The sequence below is a fragment of the Megascapheus bottae genome, chromosome 31 (assembly GCF_031878675.1).
Source record: "Megascapheus bottae isolate mThoBot1 chromosome 31, mThoBot2.hap1, whole genome shotgun sequence".
Classification (NCBI taxonomy): domain Eukaryota; kingdom Metazoa; phylum Chordata; class Mammalia; order Rodentia; family Geomyidae; genus Megascapheus; species Megascapheus bottae.
In genome coordinates, this window is record NC_143539.1 from 6,100,825 (window position 1) to 6,122,078 (window position 21,254).

General features: G+C 54.6%; 1 protein-coding gene across 3 annotated transcripts; it reads right to left on the reverse strand.

The window, feature by feature from the left end:
- Positions 1-5,152: 5,152 nt before the first annotated feature.
- Numbl (NUMB like endocytic adaptor protein) lies at positions 5,153-20,852 on the reverse strand. 3 transcript variants are annotated; one of them, XM_090323085.1, is made up of 10 exons: positions 20,772-20,852; positions 16,574-16,658; positions 15,490-15,629; positions 14,217-14,291; positions 14,047-14,121; positions 13,422-13,562; positions 9,435-9,624; positions 8,375-8,680; positions 7,688-7,810; positions 5,153-6,569 (listed from the first exon to the last, which is right to left on the reverse strand). In XM_090323085.1, exons 3-10 carry the CDS (start codon positions 15,613-15,615, stop codon positions 5,926-5,928), a joined length of 1,680 nt encoding a protein of 559 aa, XP_090179211.1. In that variant the 5' UTR covers positions 15,616-15,629; positions 16,574-16,658; positions 20,772-20,852; the 3' UTR covers positions 5,153-5,925. The 3 variants fall into 3 exon arrangements, with proteins under 3 accessions (XP_090179211.1, XP_090179210.1, XP_090179209.1); XM_090323084.1 differs by lacking the exon at positions 20,772-20,852 and adding an exon at positions 20,355-20,527 and having other exon boundaries at positions 8,375-8,677; XM_090323083.1 differs by lacking the exon at positions 20,772-20,852 and adding an exon at positions 20,355-20,526.
- Positions 20,853-21,254: the final 402 nt, after the last annotated feature.

The following is a 21,254-nucleotide window of genomic DNA, read 5'->3' on the forward strand; positions in this document are numbered from 1 at the left end:
GGCTTGGCTCAAGGGTAGGGCAGTAGCCTTGAGCTGAAGAGCTGAGGGACAGCACCCAGGCCCAGGGGCTGAAGAGCTCAGGGACAACTCAGGCCCAGGGATAGGGTGGTAGCCTTGAGCTGAAGAGCTCAGAGACAGCACCTAGGGAAGTTCAAGCCCCATGACCCCCCCTCAAAAAAAAAGCTTACAGGCAGTGCTCAGACCCTGAGTTTAAGCCTTAGTATTTACTCATATGCACACGCACACACACACACACACACACACACACACACACACACAAAGAGAGTATATATATATATATATATATATATATATATATATATATTAGAAATCCATATTATTATGGTTTGATGTTGTTTGCCCCTGAAGATTTACTTGTTGGAAGCTTGGGGATGGAAGTAGGAGTAAATCCCTGCAGGAGGTGATTGGAACATGGAGACACCGCCCTTGGAAGACATGAAGACTGTGCTAGCGGGACTGGATTATTCCTCCCGAGAGAGCAGTTACAAAAGAGTGAGGCTGGCGTCTCCCTGGACCCTGGCTTCCTGCCTGCCCTCGGGATCTCTCCCTTTCCAGAAAGTTCCTGCCATGAGGCCCTCATGGAGCCAAGCATGGGGTCAATGCCAGGCCCTGAACCTCCCAAACGATGACTTAAGCCTTCCTTTTCTACACATTACCTCAAGGACTGAGGATGGAGCTCAGGGCCCCAGGCTTGTCAAGAACTGTACCACGGTGCTACATAGAAGACCCAGATTGAGTACTTTGTTATAGCACTGGAGAAAAGTCTCTCCTCCCCCCTCCTCCCTCCCCTCCCCCTCCCCTTACTCCCTCCCCACCCCCCTCCTCCCTCCCCTTCCCTACTCTTCTCTTCTTTCTCCCCACAGGATCTTACTATATAGCCCAAGTTGTCCTAGAATCTCCTACTTTCTGCCTCAACCTCCCAATCGCCGGGATTACACATGTTCATACCACAACCAGACTCCAGTGTTTATTTATCTTCTTTTCTTTGGAAAACAATGTTGGGAAGGAGGGAGGGAAGAAGATTGGAAGGCCAGGAGCATGGCCTAATGGTAGAGTGCTTGCCTAGCATGCACGAAGACCTGGGTTTGATTCCCTGGTACCACATACATAGAAAAATGCTGGAAGTGATAGAACGCTAGCCATGAGAAAGCCCAAGGACAGTGCCCAGGTCCTGAATTCAAGCCCCAGGACTGGCAAAAACATAAATAAAAGAAAGGAAGGAAGATGGTGGTGGTGGCGGTGGTGGCGGTGGTGGTGGGCTCAGGTTATCTGAGGGAATGTGTGAGGTGGGGGTGGATGCCTGGAAATGGAGTCGGGAGAGGAGATGGGGAAGGGTGGGAGCTCAGGGAGGGAGCTGAGGAGCTTGGTAGCTGGGTAGCAGAGGGGCAGGACTGTGGAAAGACCAGGAGTGGGACAGGCCTGGGGACTGGGGGCTGTGGAGGTACCTAGTTTGAGTACTACGGAAAGTAGAAAATACAGTTCTATATACAGCCAGGCACAGTGACACCTGACTGCAATCCGAGCATGTGGGAGCCTGAGAAAGGAAGATCATGAGTTCCAGCTGTTGCAAAATGAAATGAGGGGAGAGAGAGGCCTCCCTGCGAGGTCAGCTACGGAGGAGAAAGAGAGGTTGGGGAGACAGGGAATATTGTGGTTCAGGCCCTGAGATGATTCAGAATCTGTAAATAAAGGAGGAGGGCTGGGAGCATAGCCTAGTGGTAGGGTACTCGCCTTGCATGCACGAAGCCCTGGGTTTGATTCCTCAGTACCACATACACAGAAAAAGCCAGAAGTGGTGCTGTGGCTCAAGTGGCAGAGTGTTAGCCTTAAACAAAAAGTGTCCAAGGGCAGTGCCCAGGCCCTGAGTTCAAGCCCCAGGACCGGCAAAAAAAAAAAGCAAAACACAATAAAAGGAGGAAATTCAGAATTAAGCACCAATGTAATCCTAGCTCCTGTACCAGTAATCCTAGTTCCTCAGGAGGCTGCGACCTGAAGATCATGGTTCAAGGCCAGCCTGGACAGGAAAGTCCACAAGACCCTTATCTTCGACTAGCCATCCAAAAGCCAGACGTGGAGCTGTGGCTCATGGTGTAGTACTAGAATTTGAACTCAAAGCCTCAAGCTTGGTAGGCAAGAACTCTACCATGTGGCACTCCCCAAGGTATTAAGAAAATGGAGGGGAGCTATGGCTAAAAGTGGGGACAGGGACAGTGCCCAGGTCCTAAGTTCAAGCCTTACCACTGACAAAAAATAATAAATAAATAAAAAATATTGCCGGGCATTGGTGTCTCATTCCTGTCTTCCTAGCTGCCTGATAGATCCAAGGATTGTGGTTCAAAGCTAACCCTGGGGGTAAGTCCACGAGACTCCAATAAATCAGTAGAAGATCAGATGTGGCACTGTGGTTTAAAAGTGGGTGGCTGGGCCCGGAATTTGGCCTAGTGGTAGAGTGCTTGCCTAGCACGCATGAAGACTGGGTTTGATTCCTCAGTACCACACATGTAGAAAAAAGCCGGAAGTGGTGCTGTGGCTCAAGTGGTAGAGCTCTAGCCTTGAGGAAAGCCCAAGGACAGTAGTTAGGCCCTGAGTTAAAAGCCCCAGGTCTGGGGCTGGGAATTTGGCCTAGTGGTAGAGTGCTTGCCTAGCATGTATGAAGACCAGGGTTCGATTCCTCGGTACCACATACATAGAAAAAAGCCAGAAGGGGGGCTGAGGCTCAAGTGGTAGAGCTCTAGCCTTGAGAAAGTCCAAGGACAGTGCTCAGGCCCTGAGCTCAAGCCCAGGACTGGCAAAAAAAAAAAGTGGGTGACCAAAAAATGGGGGGAGGCACAAACAAAAATATTAAAAATCTTGATGGTTTCTGAAACTGAATGAAAGGTTTAAGACTGTTGTATTGCAGCTTTTCTTCTTTCCTTTCTTTCTTTCTTCTTTCTTTGTTTCCTTTTTTTATCAGTCCTGGGGCTTGAACTCAGGGCATGAGCACTGTCTCTGAGCTTTTTTTTTTTTGCTCAAGGCTAGCACTCTACCACTTGAGCCACAGCATCGCTTCTGTCTTTTTCTATTTATGTGGTCCTAGAAATTGAACCCACGTTTTCCTGCATGCCAGGCCAGCACTCTACCACTAAGCCTCATTCCTAGCCTTACAGCTTCTTCCATGTGGGTTTTTTCTACGTGTGTGTGTGTTGCATAACTGCGTGAGCGAGTTGTTTACACATTGCAGTGTTTTCCCCTTTTTACAATGTAAGTAGTTTCTGAGTTAAAATGTCTTTATATAAACATGCTCTCTCATGTTTCCATTCTGTTTATTCAAAACGACCTCATCACCAGGCTCTGCTCTCCATTTCCTCCCATTATAAATAACACCCCATCAAGCATCCCCCGGGGAGTCCCAGGGGTGGCGTTTGAGGGCCAAAGAGTGAGGAGCGCCCCTGGCAGAACCCCATGGCTAGAGTCACCTCAGACAGAAGCCTGCAGTGGTACTGCCTGCTGCAGCCGTGACTCAGCTTCTCTCTCTGCCTGTCTCTCTCTGTCCCTCTTCTCTTTCAGTCTCTTGTTGTCTTTGTTTCCCTCTCTTTCAGATGATGTTTTAGCTGCATGCCACAGAAATCCAGCTGAGTACTGGTGGCTCATACTTGTCAGCTTAGCTACTCAGGAGGCAGAGATCTGAGGATCATGCTTGAAGCTTGCCCAGACAGGAAAGTCTATGAGACTCATGTCTCCAATTAACCAGCAAAAATCCTGAAGTGGGGTTGTGCTTCAAGTGGTAGAGTTCCAGCCTTAAGTAAAATAACAGGGGAGGCCGGGTGTCAGGCTTAATGGTAGAGTGCCTGTCTAGCATGCATGAAAGCCCTGGGTTTGATTCCTCAGTATCACATAACCAGAAAAAGATGGACCCTGGAGCTGTGGCTCAAGTGGTACAATGCAGGCTTTGAGCAAAATCAGCTCAGGGACAGTGGCCAGAGCTCAAACCCCAGGATTAGTGCCAAATAAATAAATAAACAATAAATTTAAAAAAATACAAAAGAACCTGAGACTCATCTCTTCAATTAACCTCTAGAAAACGGGAAGTGGGCTTGGCTCCAGGGTAGGGCGGTAGGCTTGAGCTGAGGAGCTCAGGGACAGCGCCCAGGCCAAGTTCAAGCCACATGGCACACAAATAAATAAATAGGCTGTTGGGACAAATTGTGGGAGTTGGGAGGACTTCCTAAAGAAGGGAGGAGCTGAACCAGGCCCTGAAGGAGAATTTTGGTAATGAAGCTACCAGTGTTTATGTATTTGTCTTCATTGCCTCCTTTTGGCCAAGGCCCAGTGGGGTCCCTCGGGCGCTGCGCCGCCTCGGCCAGCAGGCGGCGCTGCGCCGCCGCACTTCCGCGTCCCGGACCACGTGGCCCTGGCTCAGGCAGGTCTCGATCTCCCAGCCACCATGGCTGGTGTGTGCGCGTGCGCACGCGTGCAGATGGGGCCCAGGGGATGGCTTCGTGGAGCCAGAGGGGGGTGCGGGCCGCTTCCTCCGCGATGATCCCCTCCAAGGTGCTCTGGGCTGGGGGGGGGGGGAACCCCAGGGTTCCAGCGCTGCTGCTGGGACCAAGAAGTGGGGGGCTGGAGGTCCCCCCAGGACATGAGATGGAGACGGGGAGACCAAGAGAGCCCGGACAGGCCCCCCCCCCCCCCGCCTCACAGTCCAGCGTGGCTGCCAAGGCCTGGCTGTGTTGGCAGAGGCCCTGACCCGGCCTCCAGGGCTGGCCACGCGGGGAGCTCGTGTCCGGCCGAGCCCCTGCCCGCACCCCCCCCTGGAGGAGCGGGGAGCAGGGTCCTCCGATTTCAGCGGTGAACCTCGGGTCATCTTAAACCCCGAGAGCACCTGTGGGCTTGCAAGGCGCACGAGATGGGACCCGCAGCTGGGGACAGGGGCATCTGCTAGGGTAGCCCAGCTCTGCACCAGCCCATGGCTCCAAGATGGACGGGATCAGAGGGATCTGGAGGCCGCCCTTCTTCTTGTCTTCATTCCCAGTCTGCTGGGCTCCCTGCAGTTGCCCACGTGGCAGGAGCTGACCCCCAGCCACCACGCACGGGTGGGGCGCGGGGCGACCCTCGTCCCCACCCCCCCCAAGCCCTGCCCGGTCCCCAGGGCCACCGTGATAGGTTTCCTTTATTGGCTGTCCTTATACAAATCTGCAAGTTTAGATACAAAACAAAACAAAAAATCTGGAAATAAAAGATAGAAAAGTACCCGCCAGGTATCCCGTTCCATTGTTCTGGGACACCCCCCACCCCCAGCGGGCACCCACATGAGGTAACTGAGCATCTCCTCTCTCCCCGCTCCCCACCTCCTGGGCCCCCAACCTGGCCCCAGTCCCATGAGACCTCGGTCCCCAGAAAAGGGTCCCTAGGGGTGGAGGGAGGCAGTGGGTGGACACAGCACTGGCAGTGAATGCAGGGTGGGCAGAGGGGAGCCCTTAGCTTGTGCTGTGTTTGGGGGGGGGGAGGAGATAACCAGACTTGGGGTAGGCCCAGGAGGGCGCCTAGGTGGGTACCCCCTCCTCTATCCTGCCCAACACTGGCAAGTTGGAAGGGTGACAAGAGAAACTGGGAAATGCAGTTGAACTGAAGGTATCGGGGTGTGGGGGGAGGGTGGGGACCTGCAACCGTCCCCAGGGCTGGGGCAGGCACTGGCAGTTCAGTCCAGCAGTGAAATGGTTCCCTTAGCCCGGCTGGGTTCATCCCTGAATTCCACCCTGTTGCAACCTGGGCATCACGATATTGGTTCTGTAGTGGTTTGTGAGGGGTGGTGGAAAGGACTTGGGGGGGGGGGCGCTGCGGGGCACAGTCCTAGGGGAGAGAGGTTGTGTCTCCACTCCCAGGCATGGCACACCAGGAGCCACGGGGTGGGCAGGGCAGCTGGGGCTACAGTTCAATCTCGAAGGTCTTCTGCAGGTCTCCAGAAAAGGGATTGGGGGGCCTCTCGGCCGAAGGTTTGCCTTCTAATGCTGCCCATTGGGCCTCAAAGGGGTCCAATTCCGGGGCAGGGGCAGGGGCTGGCTCTGGGGGCCAGGGGGCTCCATTGGGGCGTGGCCGGGCCTGGCCCCCTGGGGCACTGGGGGCAGCTGAGGGTGGGAAGGCCCCAGCTTTGCCAAGTAAGGTGGCAGGCTGAGGCTGGGGCTGGGCAGCTGAGCAGAAAGCATTGGCTACCATCTGTGAGGGGGTAATGCCCACCACAGGCACCCGAGGCATGGGGGGGTACCCCAGGCCTGGGTAGGTGGGCACAAATGGGGGAGGCTGCATGTGGGGGGGCGGCAGGAACACGGCCACCTGGGCAGGTGTGGCATCAAAGGGCCCCACAGGGGCAGGGAAGGGCTGCAGGGCAGGGGGCACGGTGGGCACCGGGGGCACGGAGGCAGCTTGCTGTTGCTGTTGCTGCTGCTGCTGCTGAGCTTTTGCCACCTGAGACACTTCCTCCAGCCATCGTTCGGCCTCCGAAGGTGTCCGTTTGTGTCCAGGCTGGAAGGAGGCGGCAGGGGGCGCGGGGGGCTCACCCCACGCAGACAATCCTGGGGGAGAGCAGAGAAGGCAGGCGGATGGGCATGGGTAATCCCACGTTGGCAGTGTGGACAGCTGGCGTCAGGGCACAGGCTCTGGAGCCTCGTCTGGTTCTGGCATTTTGGGAGTCGCTTTAGGAGACTTCAAACCCTAGGACTGTTGGGTGCCAGTGGCTCACACGTGTACTCCTGACTGCTCAGGAGGCTGAGATCTGAGGATTGCGAGCCTGGGCAGAAAAGTCCCTGTGAGGCTGATCTCCAGGGAACCATTCAAAAACCACAAGTTGGCCAGGAGTGTGTGGCCTAGTGGTAGAGTGCTTGCCTAGCATGCAAGAAGCCCTGGGTTTGATTCCTTGATACCATCTACATGAAAAAGCTGGAAATGGCGCTGTGGCTTAAGTGGTAGAGCGCTAGCCTTGAGAAAGCCCAAGGACAGTAGCCAGGCCCTGAGTTCAAGCCCAGGACTGGCAAAAAAAAAAAAAAAAAAAAAAGCAAAAACCCAGAAGTGGCACTGGTTCACACACAGGAGCACAAAGAGGCCCAGGGACAGTGCCCAGGCCCTGTGTTCAAGCCCTATAACTGACCGGAAAAAAAAAGACCCTAAGACTGCATGGATTTTTCTACAGCTGATTACTCAAATGGTGAGTAAGCGCGGTGGTGTAGAAGGCTGGGTTTCCTAACATGCACAACTGCAGCACGTGCCGAGGAAGTCCTGGGATCCTAGGAGCAGCTCAAGGATGGTCCATGATTCAGAAACGACCACTTGGCCCACGGCTCTCCATGAGCCCAGGCCTCTGGTATCAGAGTCTAAGATAACCCTACAGCTTGAGGGTGACCTGGATTCCCATGTGGATCCCATGACAGTGACCTGATCCCAGTCCTACAGTGATCTCAGGATCCCAAGATGATCCCATGATTCTGTGACCATCGCATGGTTCTAAGATGAACCAGGAATCTAAGATGATCCTGCTGCTCTAATATAACCCATGGTTCCTTGGTGATCTCTTGGCTGTGGATAATTCTATGGCTCTAAGATGACCGGTGGTTCTAACTCCAAGCCACCCAAGATTCCTAGGCTATGTCCCAGGAGGCTGTGAGTGGGAGAGGGGCTGCAGCAGGGGCCACTTTACCTGCCGTGGCGGATGGTGGTCCAGATGTGGGGGCAGCAGCACTGGCAAAAGAAGAGCTGATCTGGGTGCACAGAGCATTGATGCTGTCACTGTCACTGGCACCTGGAGGTTCCATCTCAGGCACTGGGAAGAGGGAAGGGCAGAGGTCAGCAAGCAGGCCCTCTGAGAACCAGACTCTTCCTTCCCAAGGGCATTTGTGCTGCTTTTCTTCTTTCCCTTATGTGTGCCAGACCTATTACCTGGCGTACTTTGCCAACCAATCATGACATCTGTCACCCAACTCCTTCCCTTGAACACAGCAGACATTGCTAATTGATCATGACTTTTCTACCATCCCTTACCCTGAGCAGACATGACTAATCGATCACAACTGATAAGCATAATTTGTGCTTATCCCTCTTTCCCCTCCCTCCTTCGCTTCCTTGCTTCCTTCCTTCCTTGGAGAGGGTCTCATTATGAAACCCAGGTTGTTCTCAAACTCATGATCCTCCTGCTATAGCCTCCCTAAGTGCTGGGATTATAGGCATGTTAGCTCTACTCCCAGCTCTTGCTACTCGTCCTCCAAGTCCTTATTCTTGGCAGACATTATCAGTAGATCATGATATGTTCCACTCATCTAGCCGCTCCTGGTCGACACTGCTCCTCTTCTCTTGCCCACATCAGTGCTCCCCTTGGGCCCAGGCTCACCTGTGCCCTTCACCTGGAAGTCAGTCCGGCGCTGCAAAGTGGAAGGCAGCTCATTCAGCCGGAGGCTCAGCTGCCGTTTGAACGGCGAGTTCTTCTGGCTGAGAGCTGGAAACCCTCGAAAGGAACCCTGGCGGACCAGCTGCTCCAGAGGGGCATGGCGCCGGGGGATGGCAGCCGCCGTGGTGCCTGCGGCCACTGGGGTGCCAGCCTCCCCTTTCTCACCAGGGGATGTGGTGGCTGGGGTTGGGGACACATGTCCAGGCTGGGCGGGGCCAGGAGCCACAGCGGGGGCAGCCACTGCCTCTGCTGAAGATGTGAGAGATGGTCAGGAGACATCTTGTTTTGTCACCTGAGACCCCCACCCAAATCTCCCAATCTCAGCCCCCCAAGTGGTTAGGATTACAGGTGTGAGTCAGAGGCATCCAGCTCCCTCTCTCGTTTCCCAGTATCCCTCCCACCTCATCCTCCCTCCATTCTACCTCCCTTAGCACAGCTATATGTTTAGCTTTCCAGATTGTTCTAGCACCTCATCCTGGGCTCCTGCACAATGGAACTATCCTCTGACTGCTGGAAAAGCTGGTTCTCCACACTCAGGCTTAAGAAGCAGGAGAAAGTCTAGCACGGGAGGCTCGTGGCTATAATTATTCCAGCTACTCGGGAGGCTGAGGTCTGAGGACTGCAGTTCAGAGCCAGCCCAAGCAGAAAAGTGTGAGGCTCTCATCTCCAGTGAACCAGCAGAACATCACAAGTGGAGCTCTGGCTCTAGGTGGGAGAGTGCTAGCCTTGAGAGAAAGCGCTGAAGGACAGTGCCTCACCCTGAGTTCAAGCCCTAGGACCAGTGCACATGCAGTGCGCGCACACACACACACACACACACACGCGCGCACACACGCACATGCACACGGACACACGCACACACCTCTAGCTATTCATGAGGTTGAGATCTGAGGATCCTGGTTTGAAGCCAGCCCAGGCAAGCACACTGGAGACTCTGTGGCTGTCCCCAAACGGGTCCCCGACTCCAACAGCACCCCCTTTACCCCTTCCAGGCAGTACCCACCTTTCTTCTTGTCTGAGGCCTCACGCTCAGCAGGCCGCCCGCCACCTGACAGGCGGAAGGAGCCCTCGCGGGCGAAGCTGGTGCGGCTGGCATCGAAGGCAGCTGTCACCCCACACTCCTTCTCCCTTCGCTGCTTCCGCTCCAGGCAGGCCGCGAACGCACAGCCCACGGCATGGCTCAGCCGCTCTCCCTGTGCATATTCACGGGGATCTGTCAGGGATGTCAGGCCTGGACCCAGCTCTGGGTGTGGGGGCTCCCACATGGCTTCCTGCACCTCTCTGGGCCTGGGTGGTCATCAGTACTGTATGCCAGGGTGATAGGTGGCAGCTCCTGGGCTGAGTATGGCTCTGCATTATGGACATGACCCAGCATGTGCAAAGGCCCTGGGGTCATCCTCAGCGTGTGTGTGTGTGTGTGTGTGTGTGTGTGTGTGTGTGTGTGTTAGTCTCAGCTACTCCAGAGGCCAAGACAGGGCTATGCCTTGAGTCCAAGAGTTCAAGACCAACCTGGGCAGGAAAACCAGGATCCTGGCTCAAAATCAAACCCCAACTAACGGAACAACAAAATCTCCACCATAAATCAAATAGCAGCAGCTAGAAGGAAACATGCCAGACACAAATTCTAGAAGGAGTGGGCAAGTGGCTCACACCTGAATCCTAGGTACTCAGGAGGCTGGGATCTGAGGACTGAAGCTGGAGGCCAGCCCAGGCAGAGAAGTCTGTGAGACTCCAATTAATCACCAAAAATCTGGAAGTGGGGCTGTGGCCCAAGTAGTAAAGTGCTAGCCTTGAGTAGGAAAAAAAGGGGGGGCGGCCAGGAGTTTGGCCTAGTGGTAGAGTGCTTGGCTAGCATGCACGAAGACCGGGTTTGATTCCTGGGTACCACATATAGAAAAAAACCAAAAATGGTGCTGAGGCTCCAGTGGTAGAGCTCTAGCCTTGAGAAACTCCAAGGACAGTGCGCAGGCCCTGAGCTCAAGCCCCAGGACTGGCATGCACACACATATACACATATGCGCATGCACGTGTGCGCACACACACACACACACACATCAAAGACTGGAAGACTTAATTTGTGGTTAAGATGGCTATATGCCCTGAAGTGATTTACCGATTTAACAAAATATCAGAACCCCCAATTATACGCTTTCCCAAAATGAGCCAACCCTAAGATTCATCTGTAATTCCAAAGAAATCCAGAATAGCCAAAACAACTCTGAAAGGACAAACAAAATACAGAAGACTCATCACATTTGCTGATTTCAAAATGATGCAGCAAGACTAATCAAAACAGCATGGCACTAGCTCAGGGATACATGTACACAGAGCAGTGTAAACTGTCTCAACAAGGAAGCCACAGGGCTCCCCAGGGAAAGACGTCCCCTCAACAATCCATGTCTGAATGCTTGGAGAGTTGGACTCTCCTCTTACATCCCACACATAGAACCCAAAGCCCACCACGGTGACACATGCCTGTAATCCCAGCTCTCTAAGAGGCTGAGGCAGGAGGATTTCAGGTCAAGGCTAATCTGGACTATAGAGCAAGTTCCAGCCGAGCCTGGGATACATATTAAAATCTTACCTTAAAAAAAAAATAAGCCGGGCATGGTGACTCACGCCTGTAATCCTAGCTACTCAGGAGGCTGAGATCTGAGGATCAAGGTTCAAAGCCAGCCAGGGCACAAAAGGACCTGAGACTCTTACCTCCATTTATCTCCTAGAAAATTGGAAGTGGGGCTTGGCTCAAGGGTAGGGAGGGGGTTAACCTTGAGCTGAAGAGCTCAGGGACACTGACCAGGCCGAGATCAAGCCCCAGGACCCATAGAAAAAAATACAATAATAATAATAATAATAAATAGGGAGCATGGCCTACTAGTAGAGTGTTTTCCTAGCACGCACGAAGCCCTGGGTGGATTCTTCCATACCATATAGACAGAAAAAGCCAAAAGTGGCGCTGTGGCTTAAGTGGTAGAGCACTAGCCTTGAGCACGGAGAAGCTCAGGTACAAAGCCCACGTCCTGAGTTCAAGCACCAGGATTGGGGGAAAAAAGAGAGAGAGAGAGAAACAGAAAAAGAAATGCAAAGAATAAATAAATAAAAGCAAGCCAGGCTTTGGTGGCTCTCGCCTTTAATCCTAACTAACCAGGAGGCTGAGATGTGAGGATCAGTCCAGGCAGGAAAGTCGTGAGACCTTTACCTCCAATTAACCACCAGATAGCTGGAAGTGGTGCTGTGGCCTACGTGGTAGAGGGCCAGCCTTGAGCAAAAGAAGCTCAGCGACAGTGCCCAGGCCCTGAGTTCAGGCCCAATGACCAACTAAAAAACAAAGTCTTCCTTTGTTAGTTATTTCTGTTTTGCTGGTACTGGGGTTTGAACTGAGGAGCTCAACACTTCCTAGGCAGGCACTCTATCCCTTTGGCCAAAGTAGGACTCATGATCCTTCCATCTGGGATTACAGGCGTGCGCCACCAACCACACCCCGCTTACAATGAAGGTTACACTTGAGCAGTTCTAGGAATTCCATGAATATTTTACGCCTGTAGTTCAGATTTGGGAAAGCAAATACCCACTGGCACTCGGCTCTTCCCCAGCCTTGGTTCCCTCATAGTTTGGTTTGCTCTTCTTCCCTAAATATTCCACCCACTGAGTCACTCGGGGCCTCACGAGACCTTGCTGGGTGGGATGATAATGAACCCCGCTTCCCCCCTCTTCTCTCCAGAGGGGGTCAGGACACTGTGCCCACACAGCCAGGTGGCTAAACACCAAATCCACACCCCAGCTATATGCCAGCAGATCTTCCAGAAATAGCCACAACAAATTTCTGGCCCACATGTACTCTTCTAGAACATTCCACTCCCCCCTGGAACAAACACGGCACCATGGTAGCCATACTTGGTGATGGTTAATCCAAAATGGCGATATGGCTTTCTCCTGGTCCCCTCTTCTCTTTTGGGGGGTGGGGGAGGCACTGGAGTTTGAACTTAGCATCTCTGCTTGCTAGGCAGGTGTTCTGTCACTGGAGTCACACCTCCAGCCCCTTTTGCGCCCATTATTTTTCAGATTGGGTCTTGTGCTTTTGCTCAGTCTTCCTTGAACGAATCCTCCTATCTCTGGAGTAGCTGTGATTTCAGGCGCCTGCTGTCATACTTAGTACTTCCTTCCTTGAAACTTCACTTTGGTGTCTAAGTGCTCTAGAAACTTCCACATTTTTTTAAAAAAAGACTCTCCTGGGGAGGTCCTGCCATCATAGGAAGGCATCTATCTGGCCAGTCTTCTGATGCCATCACCCAGAGGCTAGCTGTGGCACATGACCTCCTGGAGCCAGAACCCTGCCTTTCCCGAAATGAGTGGATTTTTTTCTTTTCTTTTTTACTTTGGTTTTCCCCACTCCTGGGGCTTGAACTTCGGGCCTGGGCACTATCTTTGAGCTTTCTCAAAGCTAGTACTCTACCACTTGAGTGAGCCACAGTACCACTTCTGGCTTTTTCTGTGTATGTGGTATCGAGGACTCAAACTCAGGGCTTTGTATATGCTGGATGAGCCGAGTGCAATTTCAAACTTCAAAATGTAGGGGGGCACTATGAGCCAGCAAAGAGCAGCTCTCCTGGTTACCAGGATTCCTGTATACTTCCTTGCCAGCCCTTGCTGGCGCCATTTATGAGAGACTCAATCAATACAAATGTGTTTCCCACTTCTACTTCCAGTTCTCAAGTTATATGTGTGAGTGGGCACATCGGGGGTACTGACTAGTTTGGGGAGCTCAGAGCTATTAGGATTGGGGACTCACCTTCCCTCCCTTCCTCCCTTCCTCCCTCCCTCTCCCCCGCTCTCTGATACCAGGTCTTGATATAATAGCCATGGCTGTCCTCAAACTCAGGATCCTCCTGCCTCAAGTCCCTGAGTGCTGAGATTGTAGGTATGCACTCCCAAGCCCAGCGTGGATTGGGAAACACTTGAGTCTGCGGTGGGGCAGTCCGGTGACACTCACAGAGTCCTTGAGCGCCAGGAAGCAATGGCAGATCCAGCGGCGAGTGGTACCGTCCCGGCAGATATAGGAGAATGCCTTGTCCAGATTACGATCAGGAGCACAGAAAGAGACTTTCTCAATGGTCTGATCCACCAGCAGGTCCTAGAGAGAAGCAGGGAAGCAGCATGAACGTCCTTTCCTGGGCACTGGGATTACAGGCGTGTGCCCTCAAGCTCACCTGACTCCAGTATTTCAAACAGCTTTTACATACTTTGTCTTTATTAAGAGGATCTATGATAAACCTCTTTTTTTCCCCCTTTTTCTTTTTAAGAGGCCACAAAGCCAGAAAAGGGGTGAATATCCTGGCCAGGGCCCCCTCCCCCCTAGCTGGTGAGGGGGCGACTGGGATCAGTGCTGAGGCGCCTGCTCCAGTTCGTGCTCTCACCCACTCTACACCAGCTCACAAATAACTGCAGCCCTCATTTCTGAATTAGGACTGTGCAGTGAGCCCTGGCCTCTACAGGAACACATGGCACAGTCTACAAGAGCCCCTCGGGAGAGAAGGGTCTGGAAGGTTCCAGAGGGTGTGGCCAGGTAGCCTTGGCCTGATTGGAGCAGGGGGAGGAAAAGGATACAGGCCTCCTACCTTAGTCTTGTCATCCACTACTCGGAGCCCATCAGCAGATACCCACAGGACTGACTTGACAGACTTCCGGCCCATCTGGGGGAGGGGGGCAGGGGACAGAGGGGCCTGGTCAAGGCCATCTGTGCCAGGCTGACCTCGCCTCCTCCCTGGCTCTGGCCCACCCCACTCACCGCCTTCAGCTTCTTCACAGCATCTTCACACACGTGCATTCCCCGGGACTCCTCCACCTCCACGTGGCCCAGGTACTTGAGTGGAGATGGGGACAGAGAGACAGGAAATAGTAAGCACTTGGGAAGGTGATCCACCCTCCCCTGGTGAGGCCCACCACAGACAGGAAGGCATTCATTTTGTACCACCGCAATGCAGGATGGGGGATGTGGTGTACTTCCTGGCCTAGAGGTGCAGCTGAGGAAACACAAATGTGGACTGAAGTATTTCTGTGTGCTGCTCTGACTGACTGACTGACTGACTGACGGGGATGGAGGGGACTTAACTGTTGCTGCTTAATTGATGTACTGGTTTTACGTACCTGTGCCCAAGGGGACTGGCCGAAGGCCACACCAGGCTGCTCTGCCTCCCAGACCACAGGTAGAAATAGCCCAGGCCAGTCCCCACTCCCTGCCCGGCAAGGACTGATGGGAGGTGGAATGGAGCTTGGCTGCCCAGAACTGAAATTCAGCTGTCTTCCCTTCCTCCTTTCCCTCCCACCCAGTCTGCTCTGGGGAAGGGAAAAATCAGGCAGAGGAGCTAGCCAGTGCCCCCCAGTGGAACAGGCTGAGTGCCACAGCCATGCCCTCAATCCCAGGGAAAAGCACGCAGAAGCATGTGGTAGGAGTTCTGGCTGTCTTAAAGCAAAACACCCTTCAACAGCGGAGGGCTTTGTGAATGCTTCCGATGTCTCCCAGTGTGACCTCCCAGTGAGGCTCTCTAAGTCCCCCGAGAACTGGGTGACCTCCCCCCAGCCAAGTAGTACACCACCCCCCAACACCAAGCAGTACATCCTCCAGGTGATATTTTCCTGGTACAAGTTAGCTTGTCCTGGGTTTTATGTCCACTTCGGTAGGCTCCACAGCTCTTGGAGAACAGAAAGCCTCCTGCTCACAGCACCAAGCCTGGTATGGAGACTGGCAGGCATCCAGCCAGTGGCTCTGGCCATGAGTGCATGCCCCGCCTACCACCTTAAGTCTCTCCCACCACTGCCTGCCCCACCTATCAGGGCCATCTCACAGCTTCAAGCCCCGCCCACCATCTTATGCCGCACACCCTATCACATCACACCACTCCCATGGCTACATGAATCTCCATTCTCTCTCCGTTGCAGTAGGCCCCGCCCCCCGCCAAGGGCCCCGCCCCCGCTACCTCATACCCTTCCTATCACCTTGCACCTTGTCCCTCATGCCCCGCCCACCACCTTACGCCCCGCCCCCTGCCCCACCCACTTACCCTGACCGGAAAGCTGCAGGTGCCCTTGCGCACAGCATCCTCGTCTGCCTGCCACTGGTGCGGGCGCGACGCCTCGGGCACATAGGCAGGTTTCCTCCGCCGCAGGCTCTGCCGTAACTTGTTCATGGTGCCCGCCTCGTCTGGAGACACACGACAGTATAGCAGGGCAAGGAGGGAGGTCAGAGGACATGGAAGTGGGGTTGCAGGGTCAGAGGGTCATGCGGTGAGAGAACTCGCAGGTCCAGGCAATGTTCATGGGGAAGCCCAGGCAAGTGGAGTGTGGCATGGGGATGGGGGGGGGTAGGGGCGGCTCAGAAATGAGGGGCAAAGGAATAGGAAGTTTGGGATGGGGCAGGAGCTATGGGGTACAAGAAGCATGAAGATCAAAAGGATGGGACGCCAGTGTCAGAGGGCATATAGGGCTCAGGGGTTCCAAAGGCAGGGGCTTTAGGTGTATGAGGGCCGAAGGTGCTATGATGAAAAGGCCCAGTAGTTGGGAGCTGAATGGGTCAGGAGGCTCAGGATGTGGTACGTGTGATATCCGAGGTAGGAGTGTGTGTGTGTGTGTGTGTGTTTGTACCAGTACCACAGCTTGAATGTAGGGCCTTGAGCTTGGCTTTTTCTCTTACAGATGGCACTCTACTACTTGAACCATGCTCCCAGTCTGCCTTTTTGATGGTTAGAAATAAGCATCTTCTGGATTTTTCTGTCCGAAATGGCTTTGAACTGAGATCCTTAGATCTCAGCCTCCTGAGTAGTTAGGATTATAGCTGGGAGATATGGTGCCCAGGTTTTTCGTTTTTGTTTTTGACAGGGTCTCATGATGCAGCCCAGGCTGGCCTGGAATTTTGCCATCCTCTTGCTTCAGCCTCCTGAGTGCTGGATTACAGGTGTATGCTACCAACCTGGCTGTGTATTCTTGTGTACCTCATGAATTCCTGTGGTTCCTGTGTGAGTCTGCAATGGTGTGTTGCTATACACAATCACTGAAAGTGTGAGGACTGTGGTGTGTGTCTGTGAACTCAGGGCCTTGGATGGTCTATGCAGTTCCTTGATCTCTGTTGGACTCTAACAGGTCACTCACCTGACTCCGTCCTGAAGGTCTCAGGAGGCCCCGGGGCCCCACAAGGGGCTGGGGGCAAATGGGGTTCAGGCCTCCTGGGTCCGCCCTGCCCAAAGGAGGGAAGAGAAAGGTGAGAAGTTTGTTTGGGATGGGGTTGAGTTCCCCTACCTCATCCCTTTTGGACTTGAGCCAACCCCCCTCCATCTCAGGCTCCCTGGTGAGAACCCTAGTTGCCATAGCAACCGTTGCCAGGGAGACTAGCCACCTGGTTCTACAGGCCTAGGAACTAGTAGGTGTATTGGGGTGCAGGGTGGGGGGCATTGTTGGAAATGTGCTGGCCTCAGGAGGCCCTCAGTACCCAAGGGAATGATATGGCTTTGTCATGACGCATGTGCAAGGCTATAGGCTAACATACATTCACACATAGGAAGCCAACTCAGGGCTATAGTTGTCCTGTATACCCAGTCACAGTTCTGCACACTCAGTTACGTGGATACCATCATAGCCACACACACACTTCAGGTGACACGTCAGAGCCACAGAAGTAGTCATGGCCACACATGGCTGCCACTAGGAAGACTCACATAGCTCTTCTCGGCATTTGCCCCACATCTGCCCAACCTCACTAGCCTGGTCACACTAGCAACTGGTCTTTGTTCATCCCCATTTTCTCAGCCACACACACACACGCACACACACACACAGAGCAGGGCCCAAGCCTAGCCACAAGGGCAACACATGTCCAACCACACCCAGCGACAGTTGTGTTTCCTCAGGCATCTGCCCAGGAAACCTACGTCCCAGGCCCCCAGACAAAATTCTATCCAATCCCAGTTCACCCATCCGGTTATCCATTAGGAGCCAGATACACGATCACAGCTGTATACCTTTGTCCCACGTAGCTCCATGGCTTCACATCTGGATGCAGAGACAGACAGATGTGTTTGGTCTCACGAAACCCTCACAGGCACACAGCTTGAACTCAGGACCTGGGGTCTGTCACTAAGCTTTTCAAGGCTAGTGCTCTACTGCTTTGAGCCACTGTGCCACTTCCACTTTGGAGGTGGTTAATTGGAGCTAAGAATCTCTCAGACTTCCTGCCAGGGCTGGCTTTGAACCTTGAGCCTGAAATCTCAGCCTCCCAAGTTGCTAAGATTATAGGCATGAGCCACCAGTGCCACCAGCACATTTTTTTTTTTGGTTGTGGGACTTGAACTCCAGGCCTGGGCATTGTCCCTGAGCTCTTCAGCTCAAAGCTATTGCCTTACCTTTAAGCCACAGCGCCACTTCCAGTTTTCTGGTGGTTAATTAGAGATAAGAGTCTCATGGTCTTTCATACCTGGGCTGGCTTTGAACTGGATCCTCAGATCTCAGGCTCCTGAGTAGCTAGGATTACAGGTGTGAGCCACCTTGCCTGGCCAGAAAAACCTAATGCTAAGTGCTCATGTTTGGTCTCACTGTTGTCACATGACAGTCACTCTTACATGACACTTCTTTCTCCACACCAGCCACATACTGTATTGATGGCCACAGCCTGCCATTACAGAGACAGGCAACTCCATGAAAGACACAGCATGCCACCACCCAGACACATACATCCGAAAGAACAGCCATTCTCCCAACCATTCCAGAAAGGGAATCAGGGTACACGTTATCCCGATTTCTGCCTCTTCAGGTAATACACAAGTCATGTGTCATTACAGCCTCGCATGGGCAGGCAGAAAGTCACAGCCCCACCTACACATTTAATAGGGCCATTACCACACAGCTCAATTGCCCATAGAGCTGGGTACTGGTGGCTCACACCAGGAATCATAGCTTCTCAGGAGGGTGAGATCTGAGGATCGGGGGTTTTGAAGCCCAAGCCAGTACAAGAAAATCTGTAAGGCCCATCTCCAATAATCACCAGAAAACCAGAAGGAGCTTTGTGGCTTCAAGTGGTAGAGCACTTGCCTTGATCAAAATAACTCAAGGATAGTCTCCAGGCCCTGAGTTCAAGCCCTGTAACTGACAAAGAAGGAGGAAGAGGAGGAGGAGAAGGAGGAGGATCAGCAAGGCAGGGTATGAGTGGCATTTGTAACTTGTTTTACATGGTCCTGGACAGAGCTGTTTGCAGTGTCATGGGCCAGTCACCACCTCACCAAATCACAGAGACTCAACCTCAGCTAATCCAGCACATGTATGAGCATGCACACACACACACACACACACACACAGCCACATTTCACAGATACACACACAAGCATATACAAGCACTCAGGATCATAAGCACTGAGGTTATATCAGGACACAGCCGGTCACATACCCCAAACACACACCCCAAGTCTCTAAGCCAGCTCACAAACAACAGCTCACAAACAAGAGCTCAAGCCATACATAATTAAATAAATACATAACACAATAACACAAATCACACACAGGAGACTGTAACTACACACACAGCTAGAAGCAGTCCTTTACAGACATACAACCTCCATCACACATAGCACTATCACCCAAACCAGGCCACAGTGTGACTTTGGTGTGTCACATACACACAAGCACAGTTTCAAGTCACTGGGAGAGTCACATGAACAAGGACTGGGACACAACTCTACTGAACACACACAATCACCCACATTGCCAGCCACACACATGTCCAAAGGCTATCCACTGTTGCACACCAACACACACAAAACACAGGGCCACAAGACAACCACCCAGCCACAACCATGCTTTCATCCAAACACAGGCTCAAAAGTAGAAGGTTCTGTACAGCTGTCATTCACAAATACTGTGGTCACCCACAAAAACCCTGACACCACCACGACACATAGACATACTACGCAGGATTCTTCACAGGCACCAGCTTTAGTACACACATCCACGCGCATACGGGGTCATACTCCTAGCCACCTCCCCATCCCTTGTTTCCCCCCACCCTTCAGGTACCATACACAAAGCTGCTGGTCACTGAAGCAGATAGACAGTGGTTAGTGTGGGGTCTGAGAAGCCACCCCCAGCCCACCCAGTCTGTATACTGGGGCCTGGGTGGGGGGTTGGTCTGGGAGGAGGGGGGTTGACTGTGTACCATCTGTGGGTGGGGCCTCTCTTGGACAGCTGGGCAGCCCTAGGGACAAAGAGGGTGGCCTAGGAGACCTGTGCCCTGAGACCCTTGACCACGAGTGGGGGTGGGGGTTGTCTGAAATTCTCTGTGTTTGCCTCCAGGGAGGATGGAATGAGGTGGAGTTCCAGGCACCGGGGAGTGGGAAAGGGGGCCTTGTTTTGAGGAGGGGATGTGCCTGGGACCCGCCCAAGGACTGGGGTGGGGGTGGGAAGACGGTATTCTGAGGCCTGGGGGGCAGACTGCTGGGAATCTGGCTTCTCCCCCCCATCCTCGGCTCGGTGGGTAAGTGGTACCTCGTCTTCGAGGTGTGTGCTCAGAGACTCCCCCTCAGGCTGGGAAGGATGGGATTGTCTGGCATCGCTTCAGATGCCTTGGTTTGGTTCTGGGGTGGGGGTGGGCTGTGTCCCAGACCTTATCCCCCAAACCTTGCTTGGGGAGCTGTCCCTGGAATTTCTGTGCCTCTGCCCTCGATCAGGGGGCCTCCTAGGTCCAAGGTCCCTGTTTCCAGGGTCTTGGCCCGTGCCGGTCTCCCCGTTCTCGGCGGCAGGAGCCTGTTCCCGGACCCCCGCCCCGGACCCCCCTCTCCAGTGTTGGCATCTCCTCTCCATCCGGGCGCCGCGGCCGCCTCCCACCCTCCGCCACATCAGCAGCGACGCCACCCCCGACCCGAACCCCCCGCCCTCCCGCCCTTCTCACGCTGGCCGCTACGCTGCGGGACATCCAGGGCCCGGGCGCCCCCGCCTCCCGAGGCCCTGGCTGGGCCCGGCTTCCCGAGTGGCTGCGGCTGCTGGGGCGGCGACGGCTCGGCGTGACGCGGGCCGGGCCCGGGGACGGAGGCTGGTGCGGGCTGCACGCGCGCGAGCCAGCTCGGCTCCCCGAGGGCTCCGCGGCGGGGGCGGGAGCGTCCCTGGGCCCGGCGCCCCGCCCCTCCACGCCCATTGGCCCGCCGCTGGCAGCACACGCAGAGGGTCCCGCCCGCCCCGCCCCGCATGCAAATGCGAGCCCCGCCCCCCGCGCGGCCACCGCCCCGCCCCGCCCCCTGCTCTGCCGGGCTCCCCCCGCCGCCCCCTGGCTGTCAGGCGTGGGGTCCCCCGCGCCCTCCGTCACCCTGACCTCAGGTTCCCCCCGACCGCGCCGCGGCCGGGAGCGCGGCTCTGGGAGGCGCCCGTCCTCGCGTCTTCCCGTCACCCCGGGCTCTCCCGGCCGGCGGGGGCGGGCAGAAGCGGTGACGAGGCGCTTTTCGCCCCGAAGCGGGGGACGGACCCTCGGTCCGGGAGGCGGGGGCGCCAGGCTCGAGCCCGGGGGGGGGGGGTCGGGAGGGGGCGCTGGCCTCCCCCCGCCCCCCGATCCTGCGGGTTTGGCAAAGCAGCTGGCGCGGGCACCCGGGCCCATTAGCCAGGGCGAGGTTGCTGGGAGTGAGAGGGGACCAGCGGCCGGGAGGCCAGGGCGGGGTGTGGGGGTGATGGGGGGCCATCCTCAGCTGCCGCAGCCCTTCGAGCAGGTGGTCAGCACATGGGGGGGCGGGGGAGGCAACAGATGGCCCAGGCAGGGCTGGGGCCTTTAGACAAGGGGGCTTGGGCGGGGGCTGACCATCTG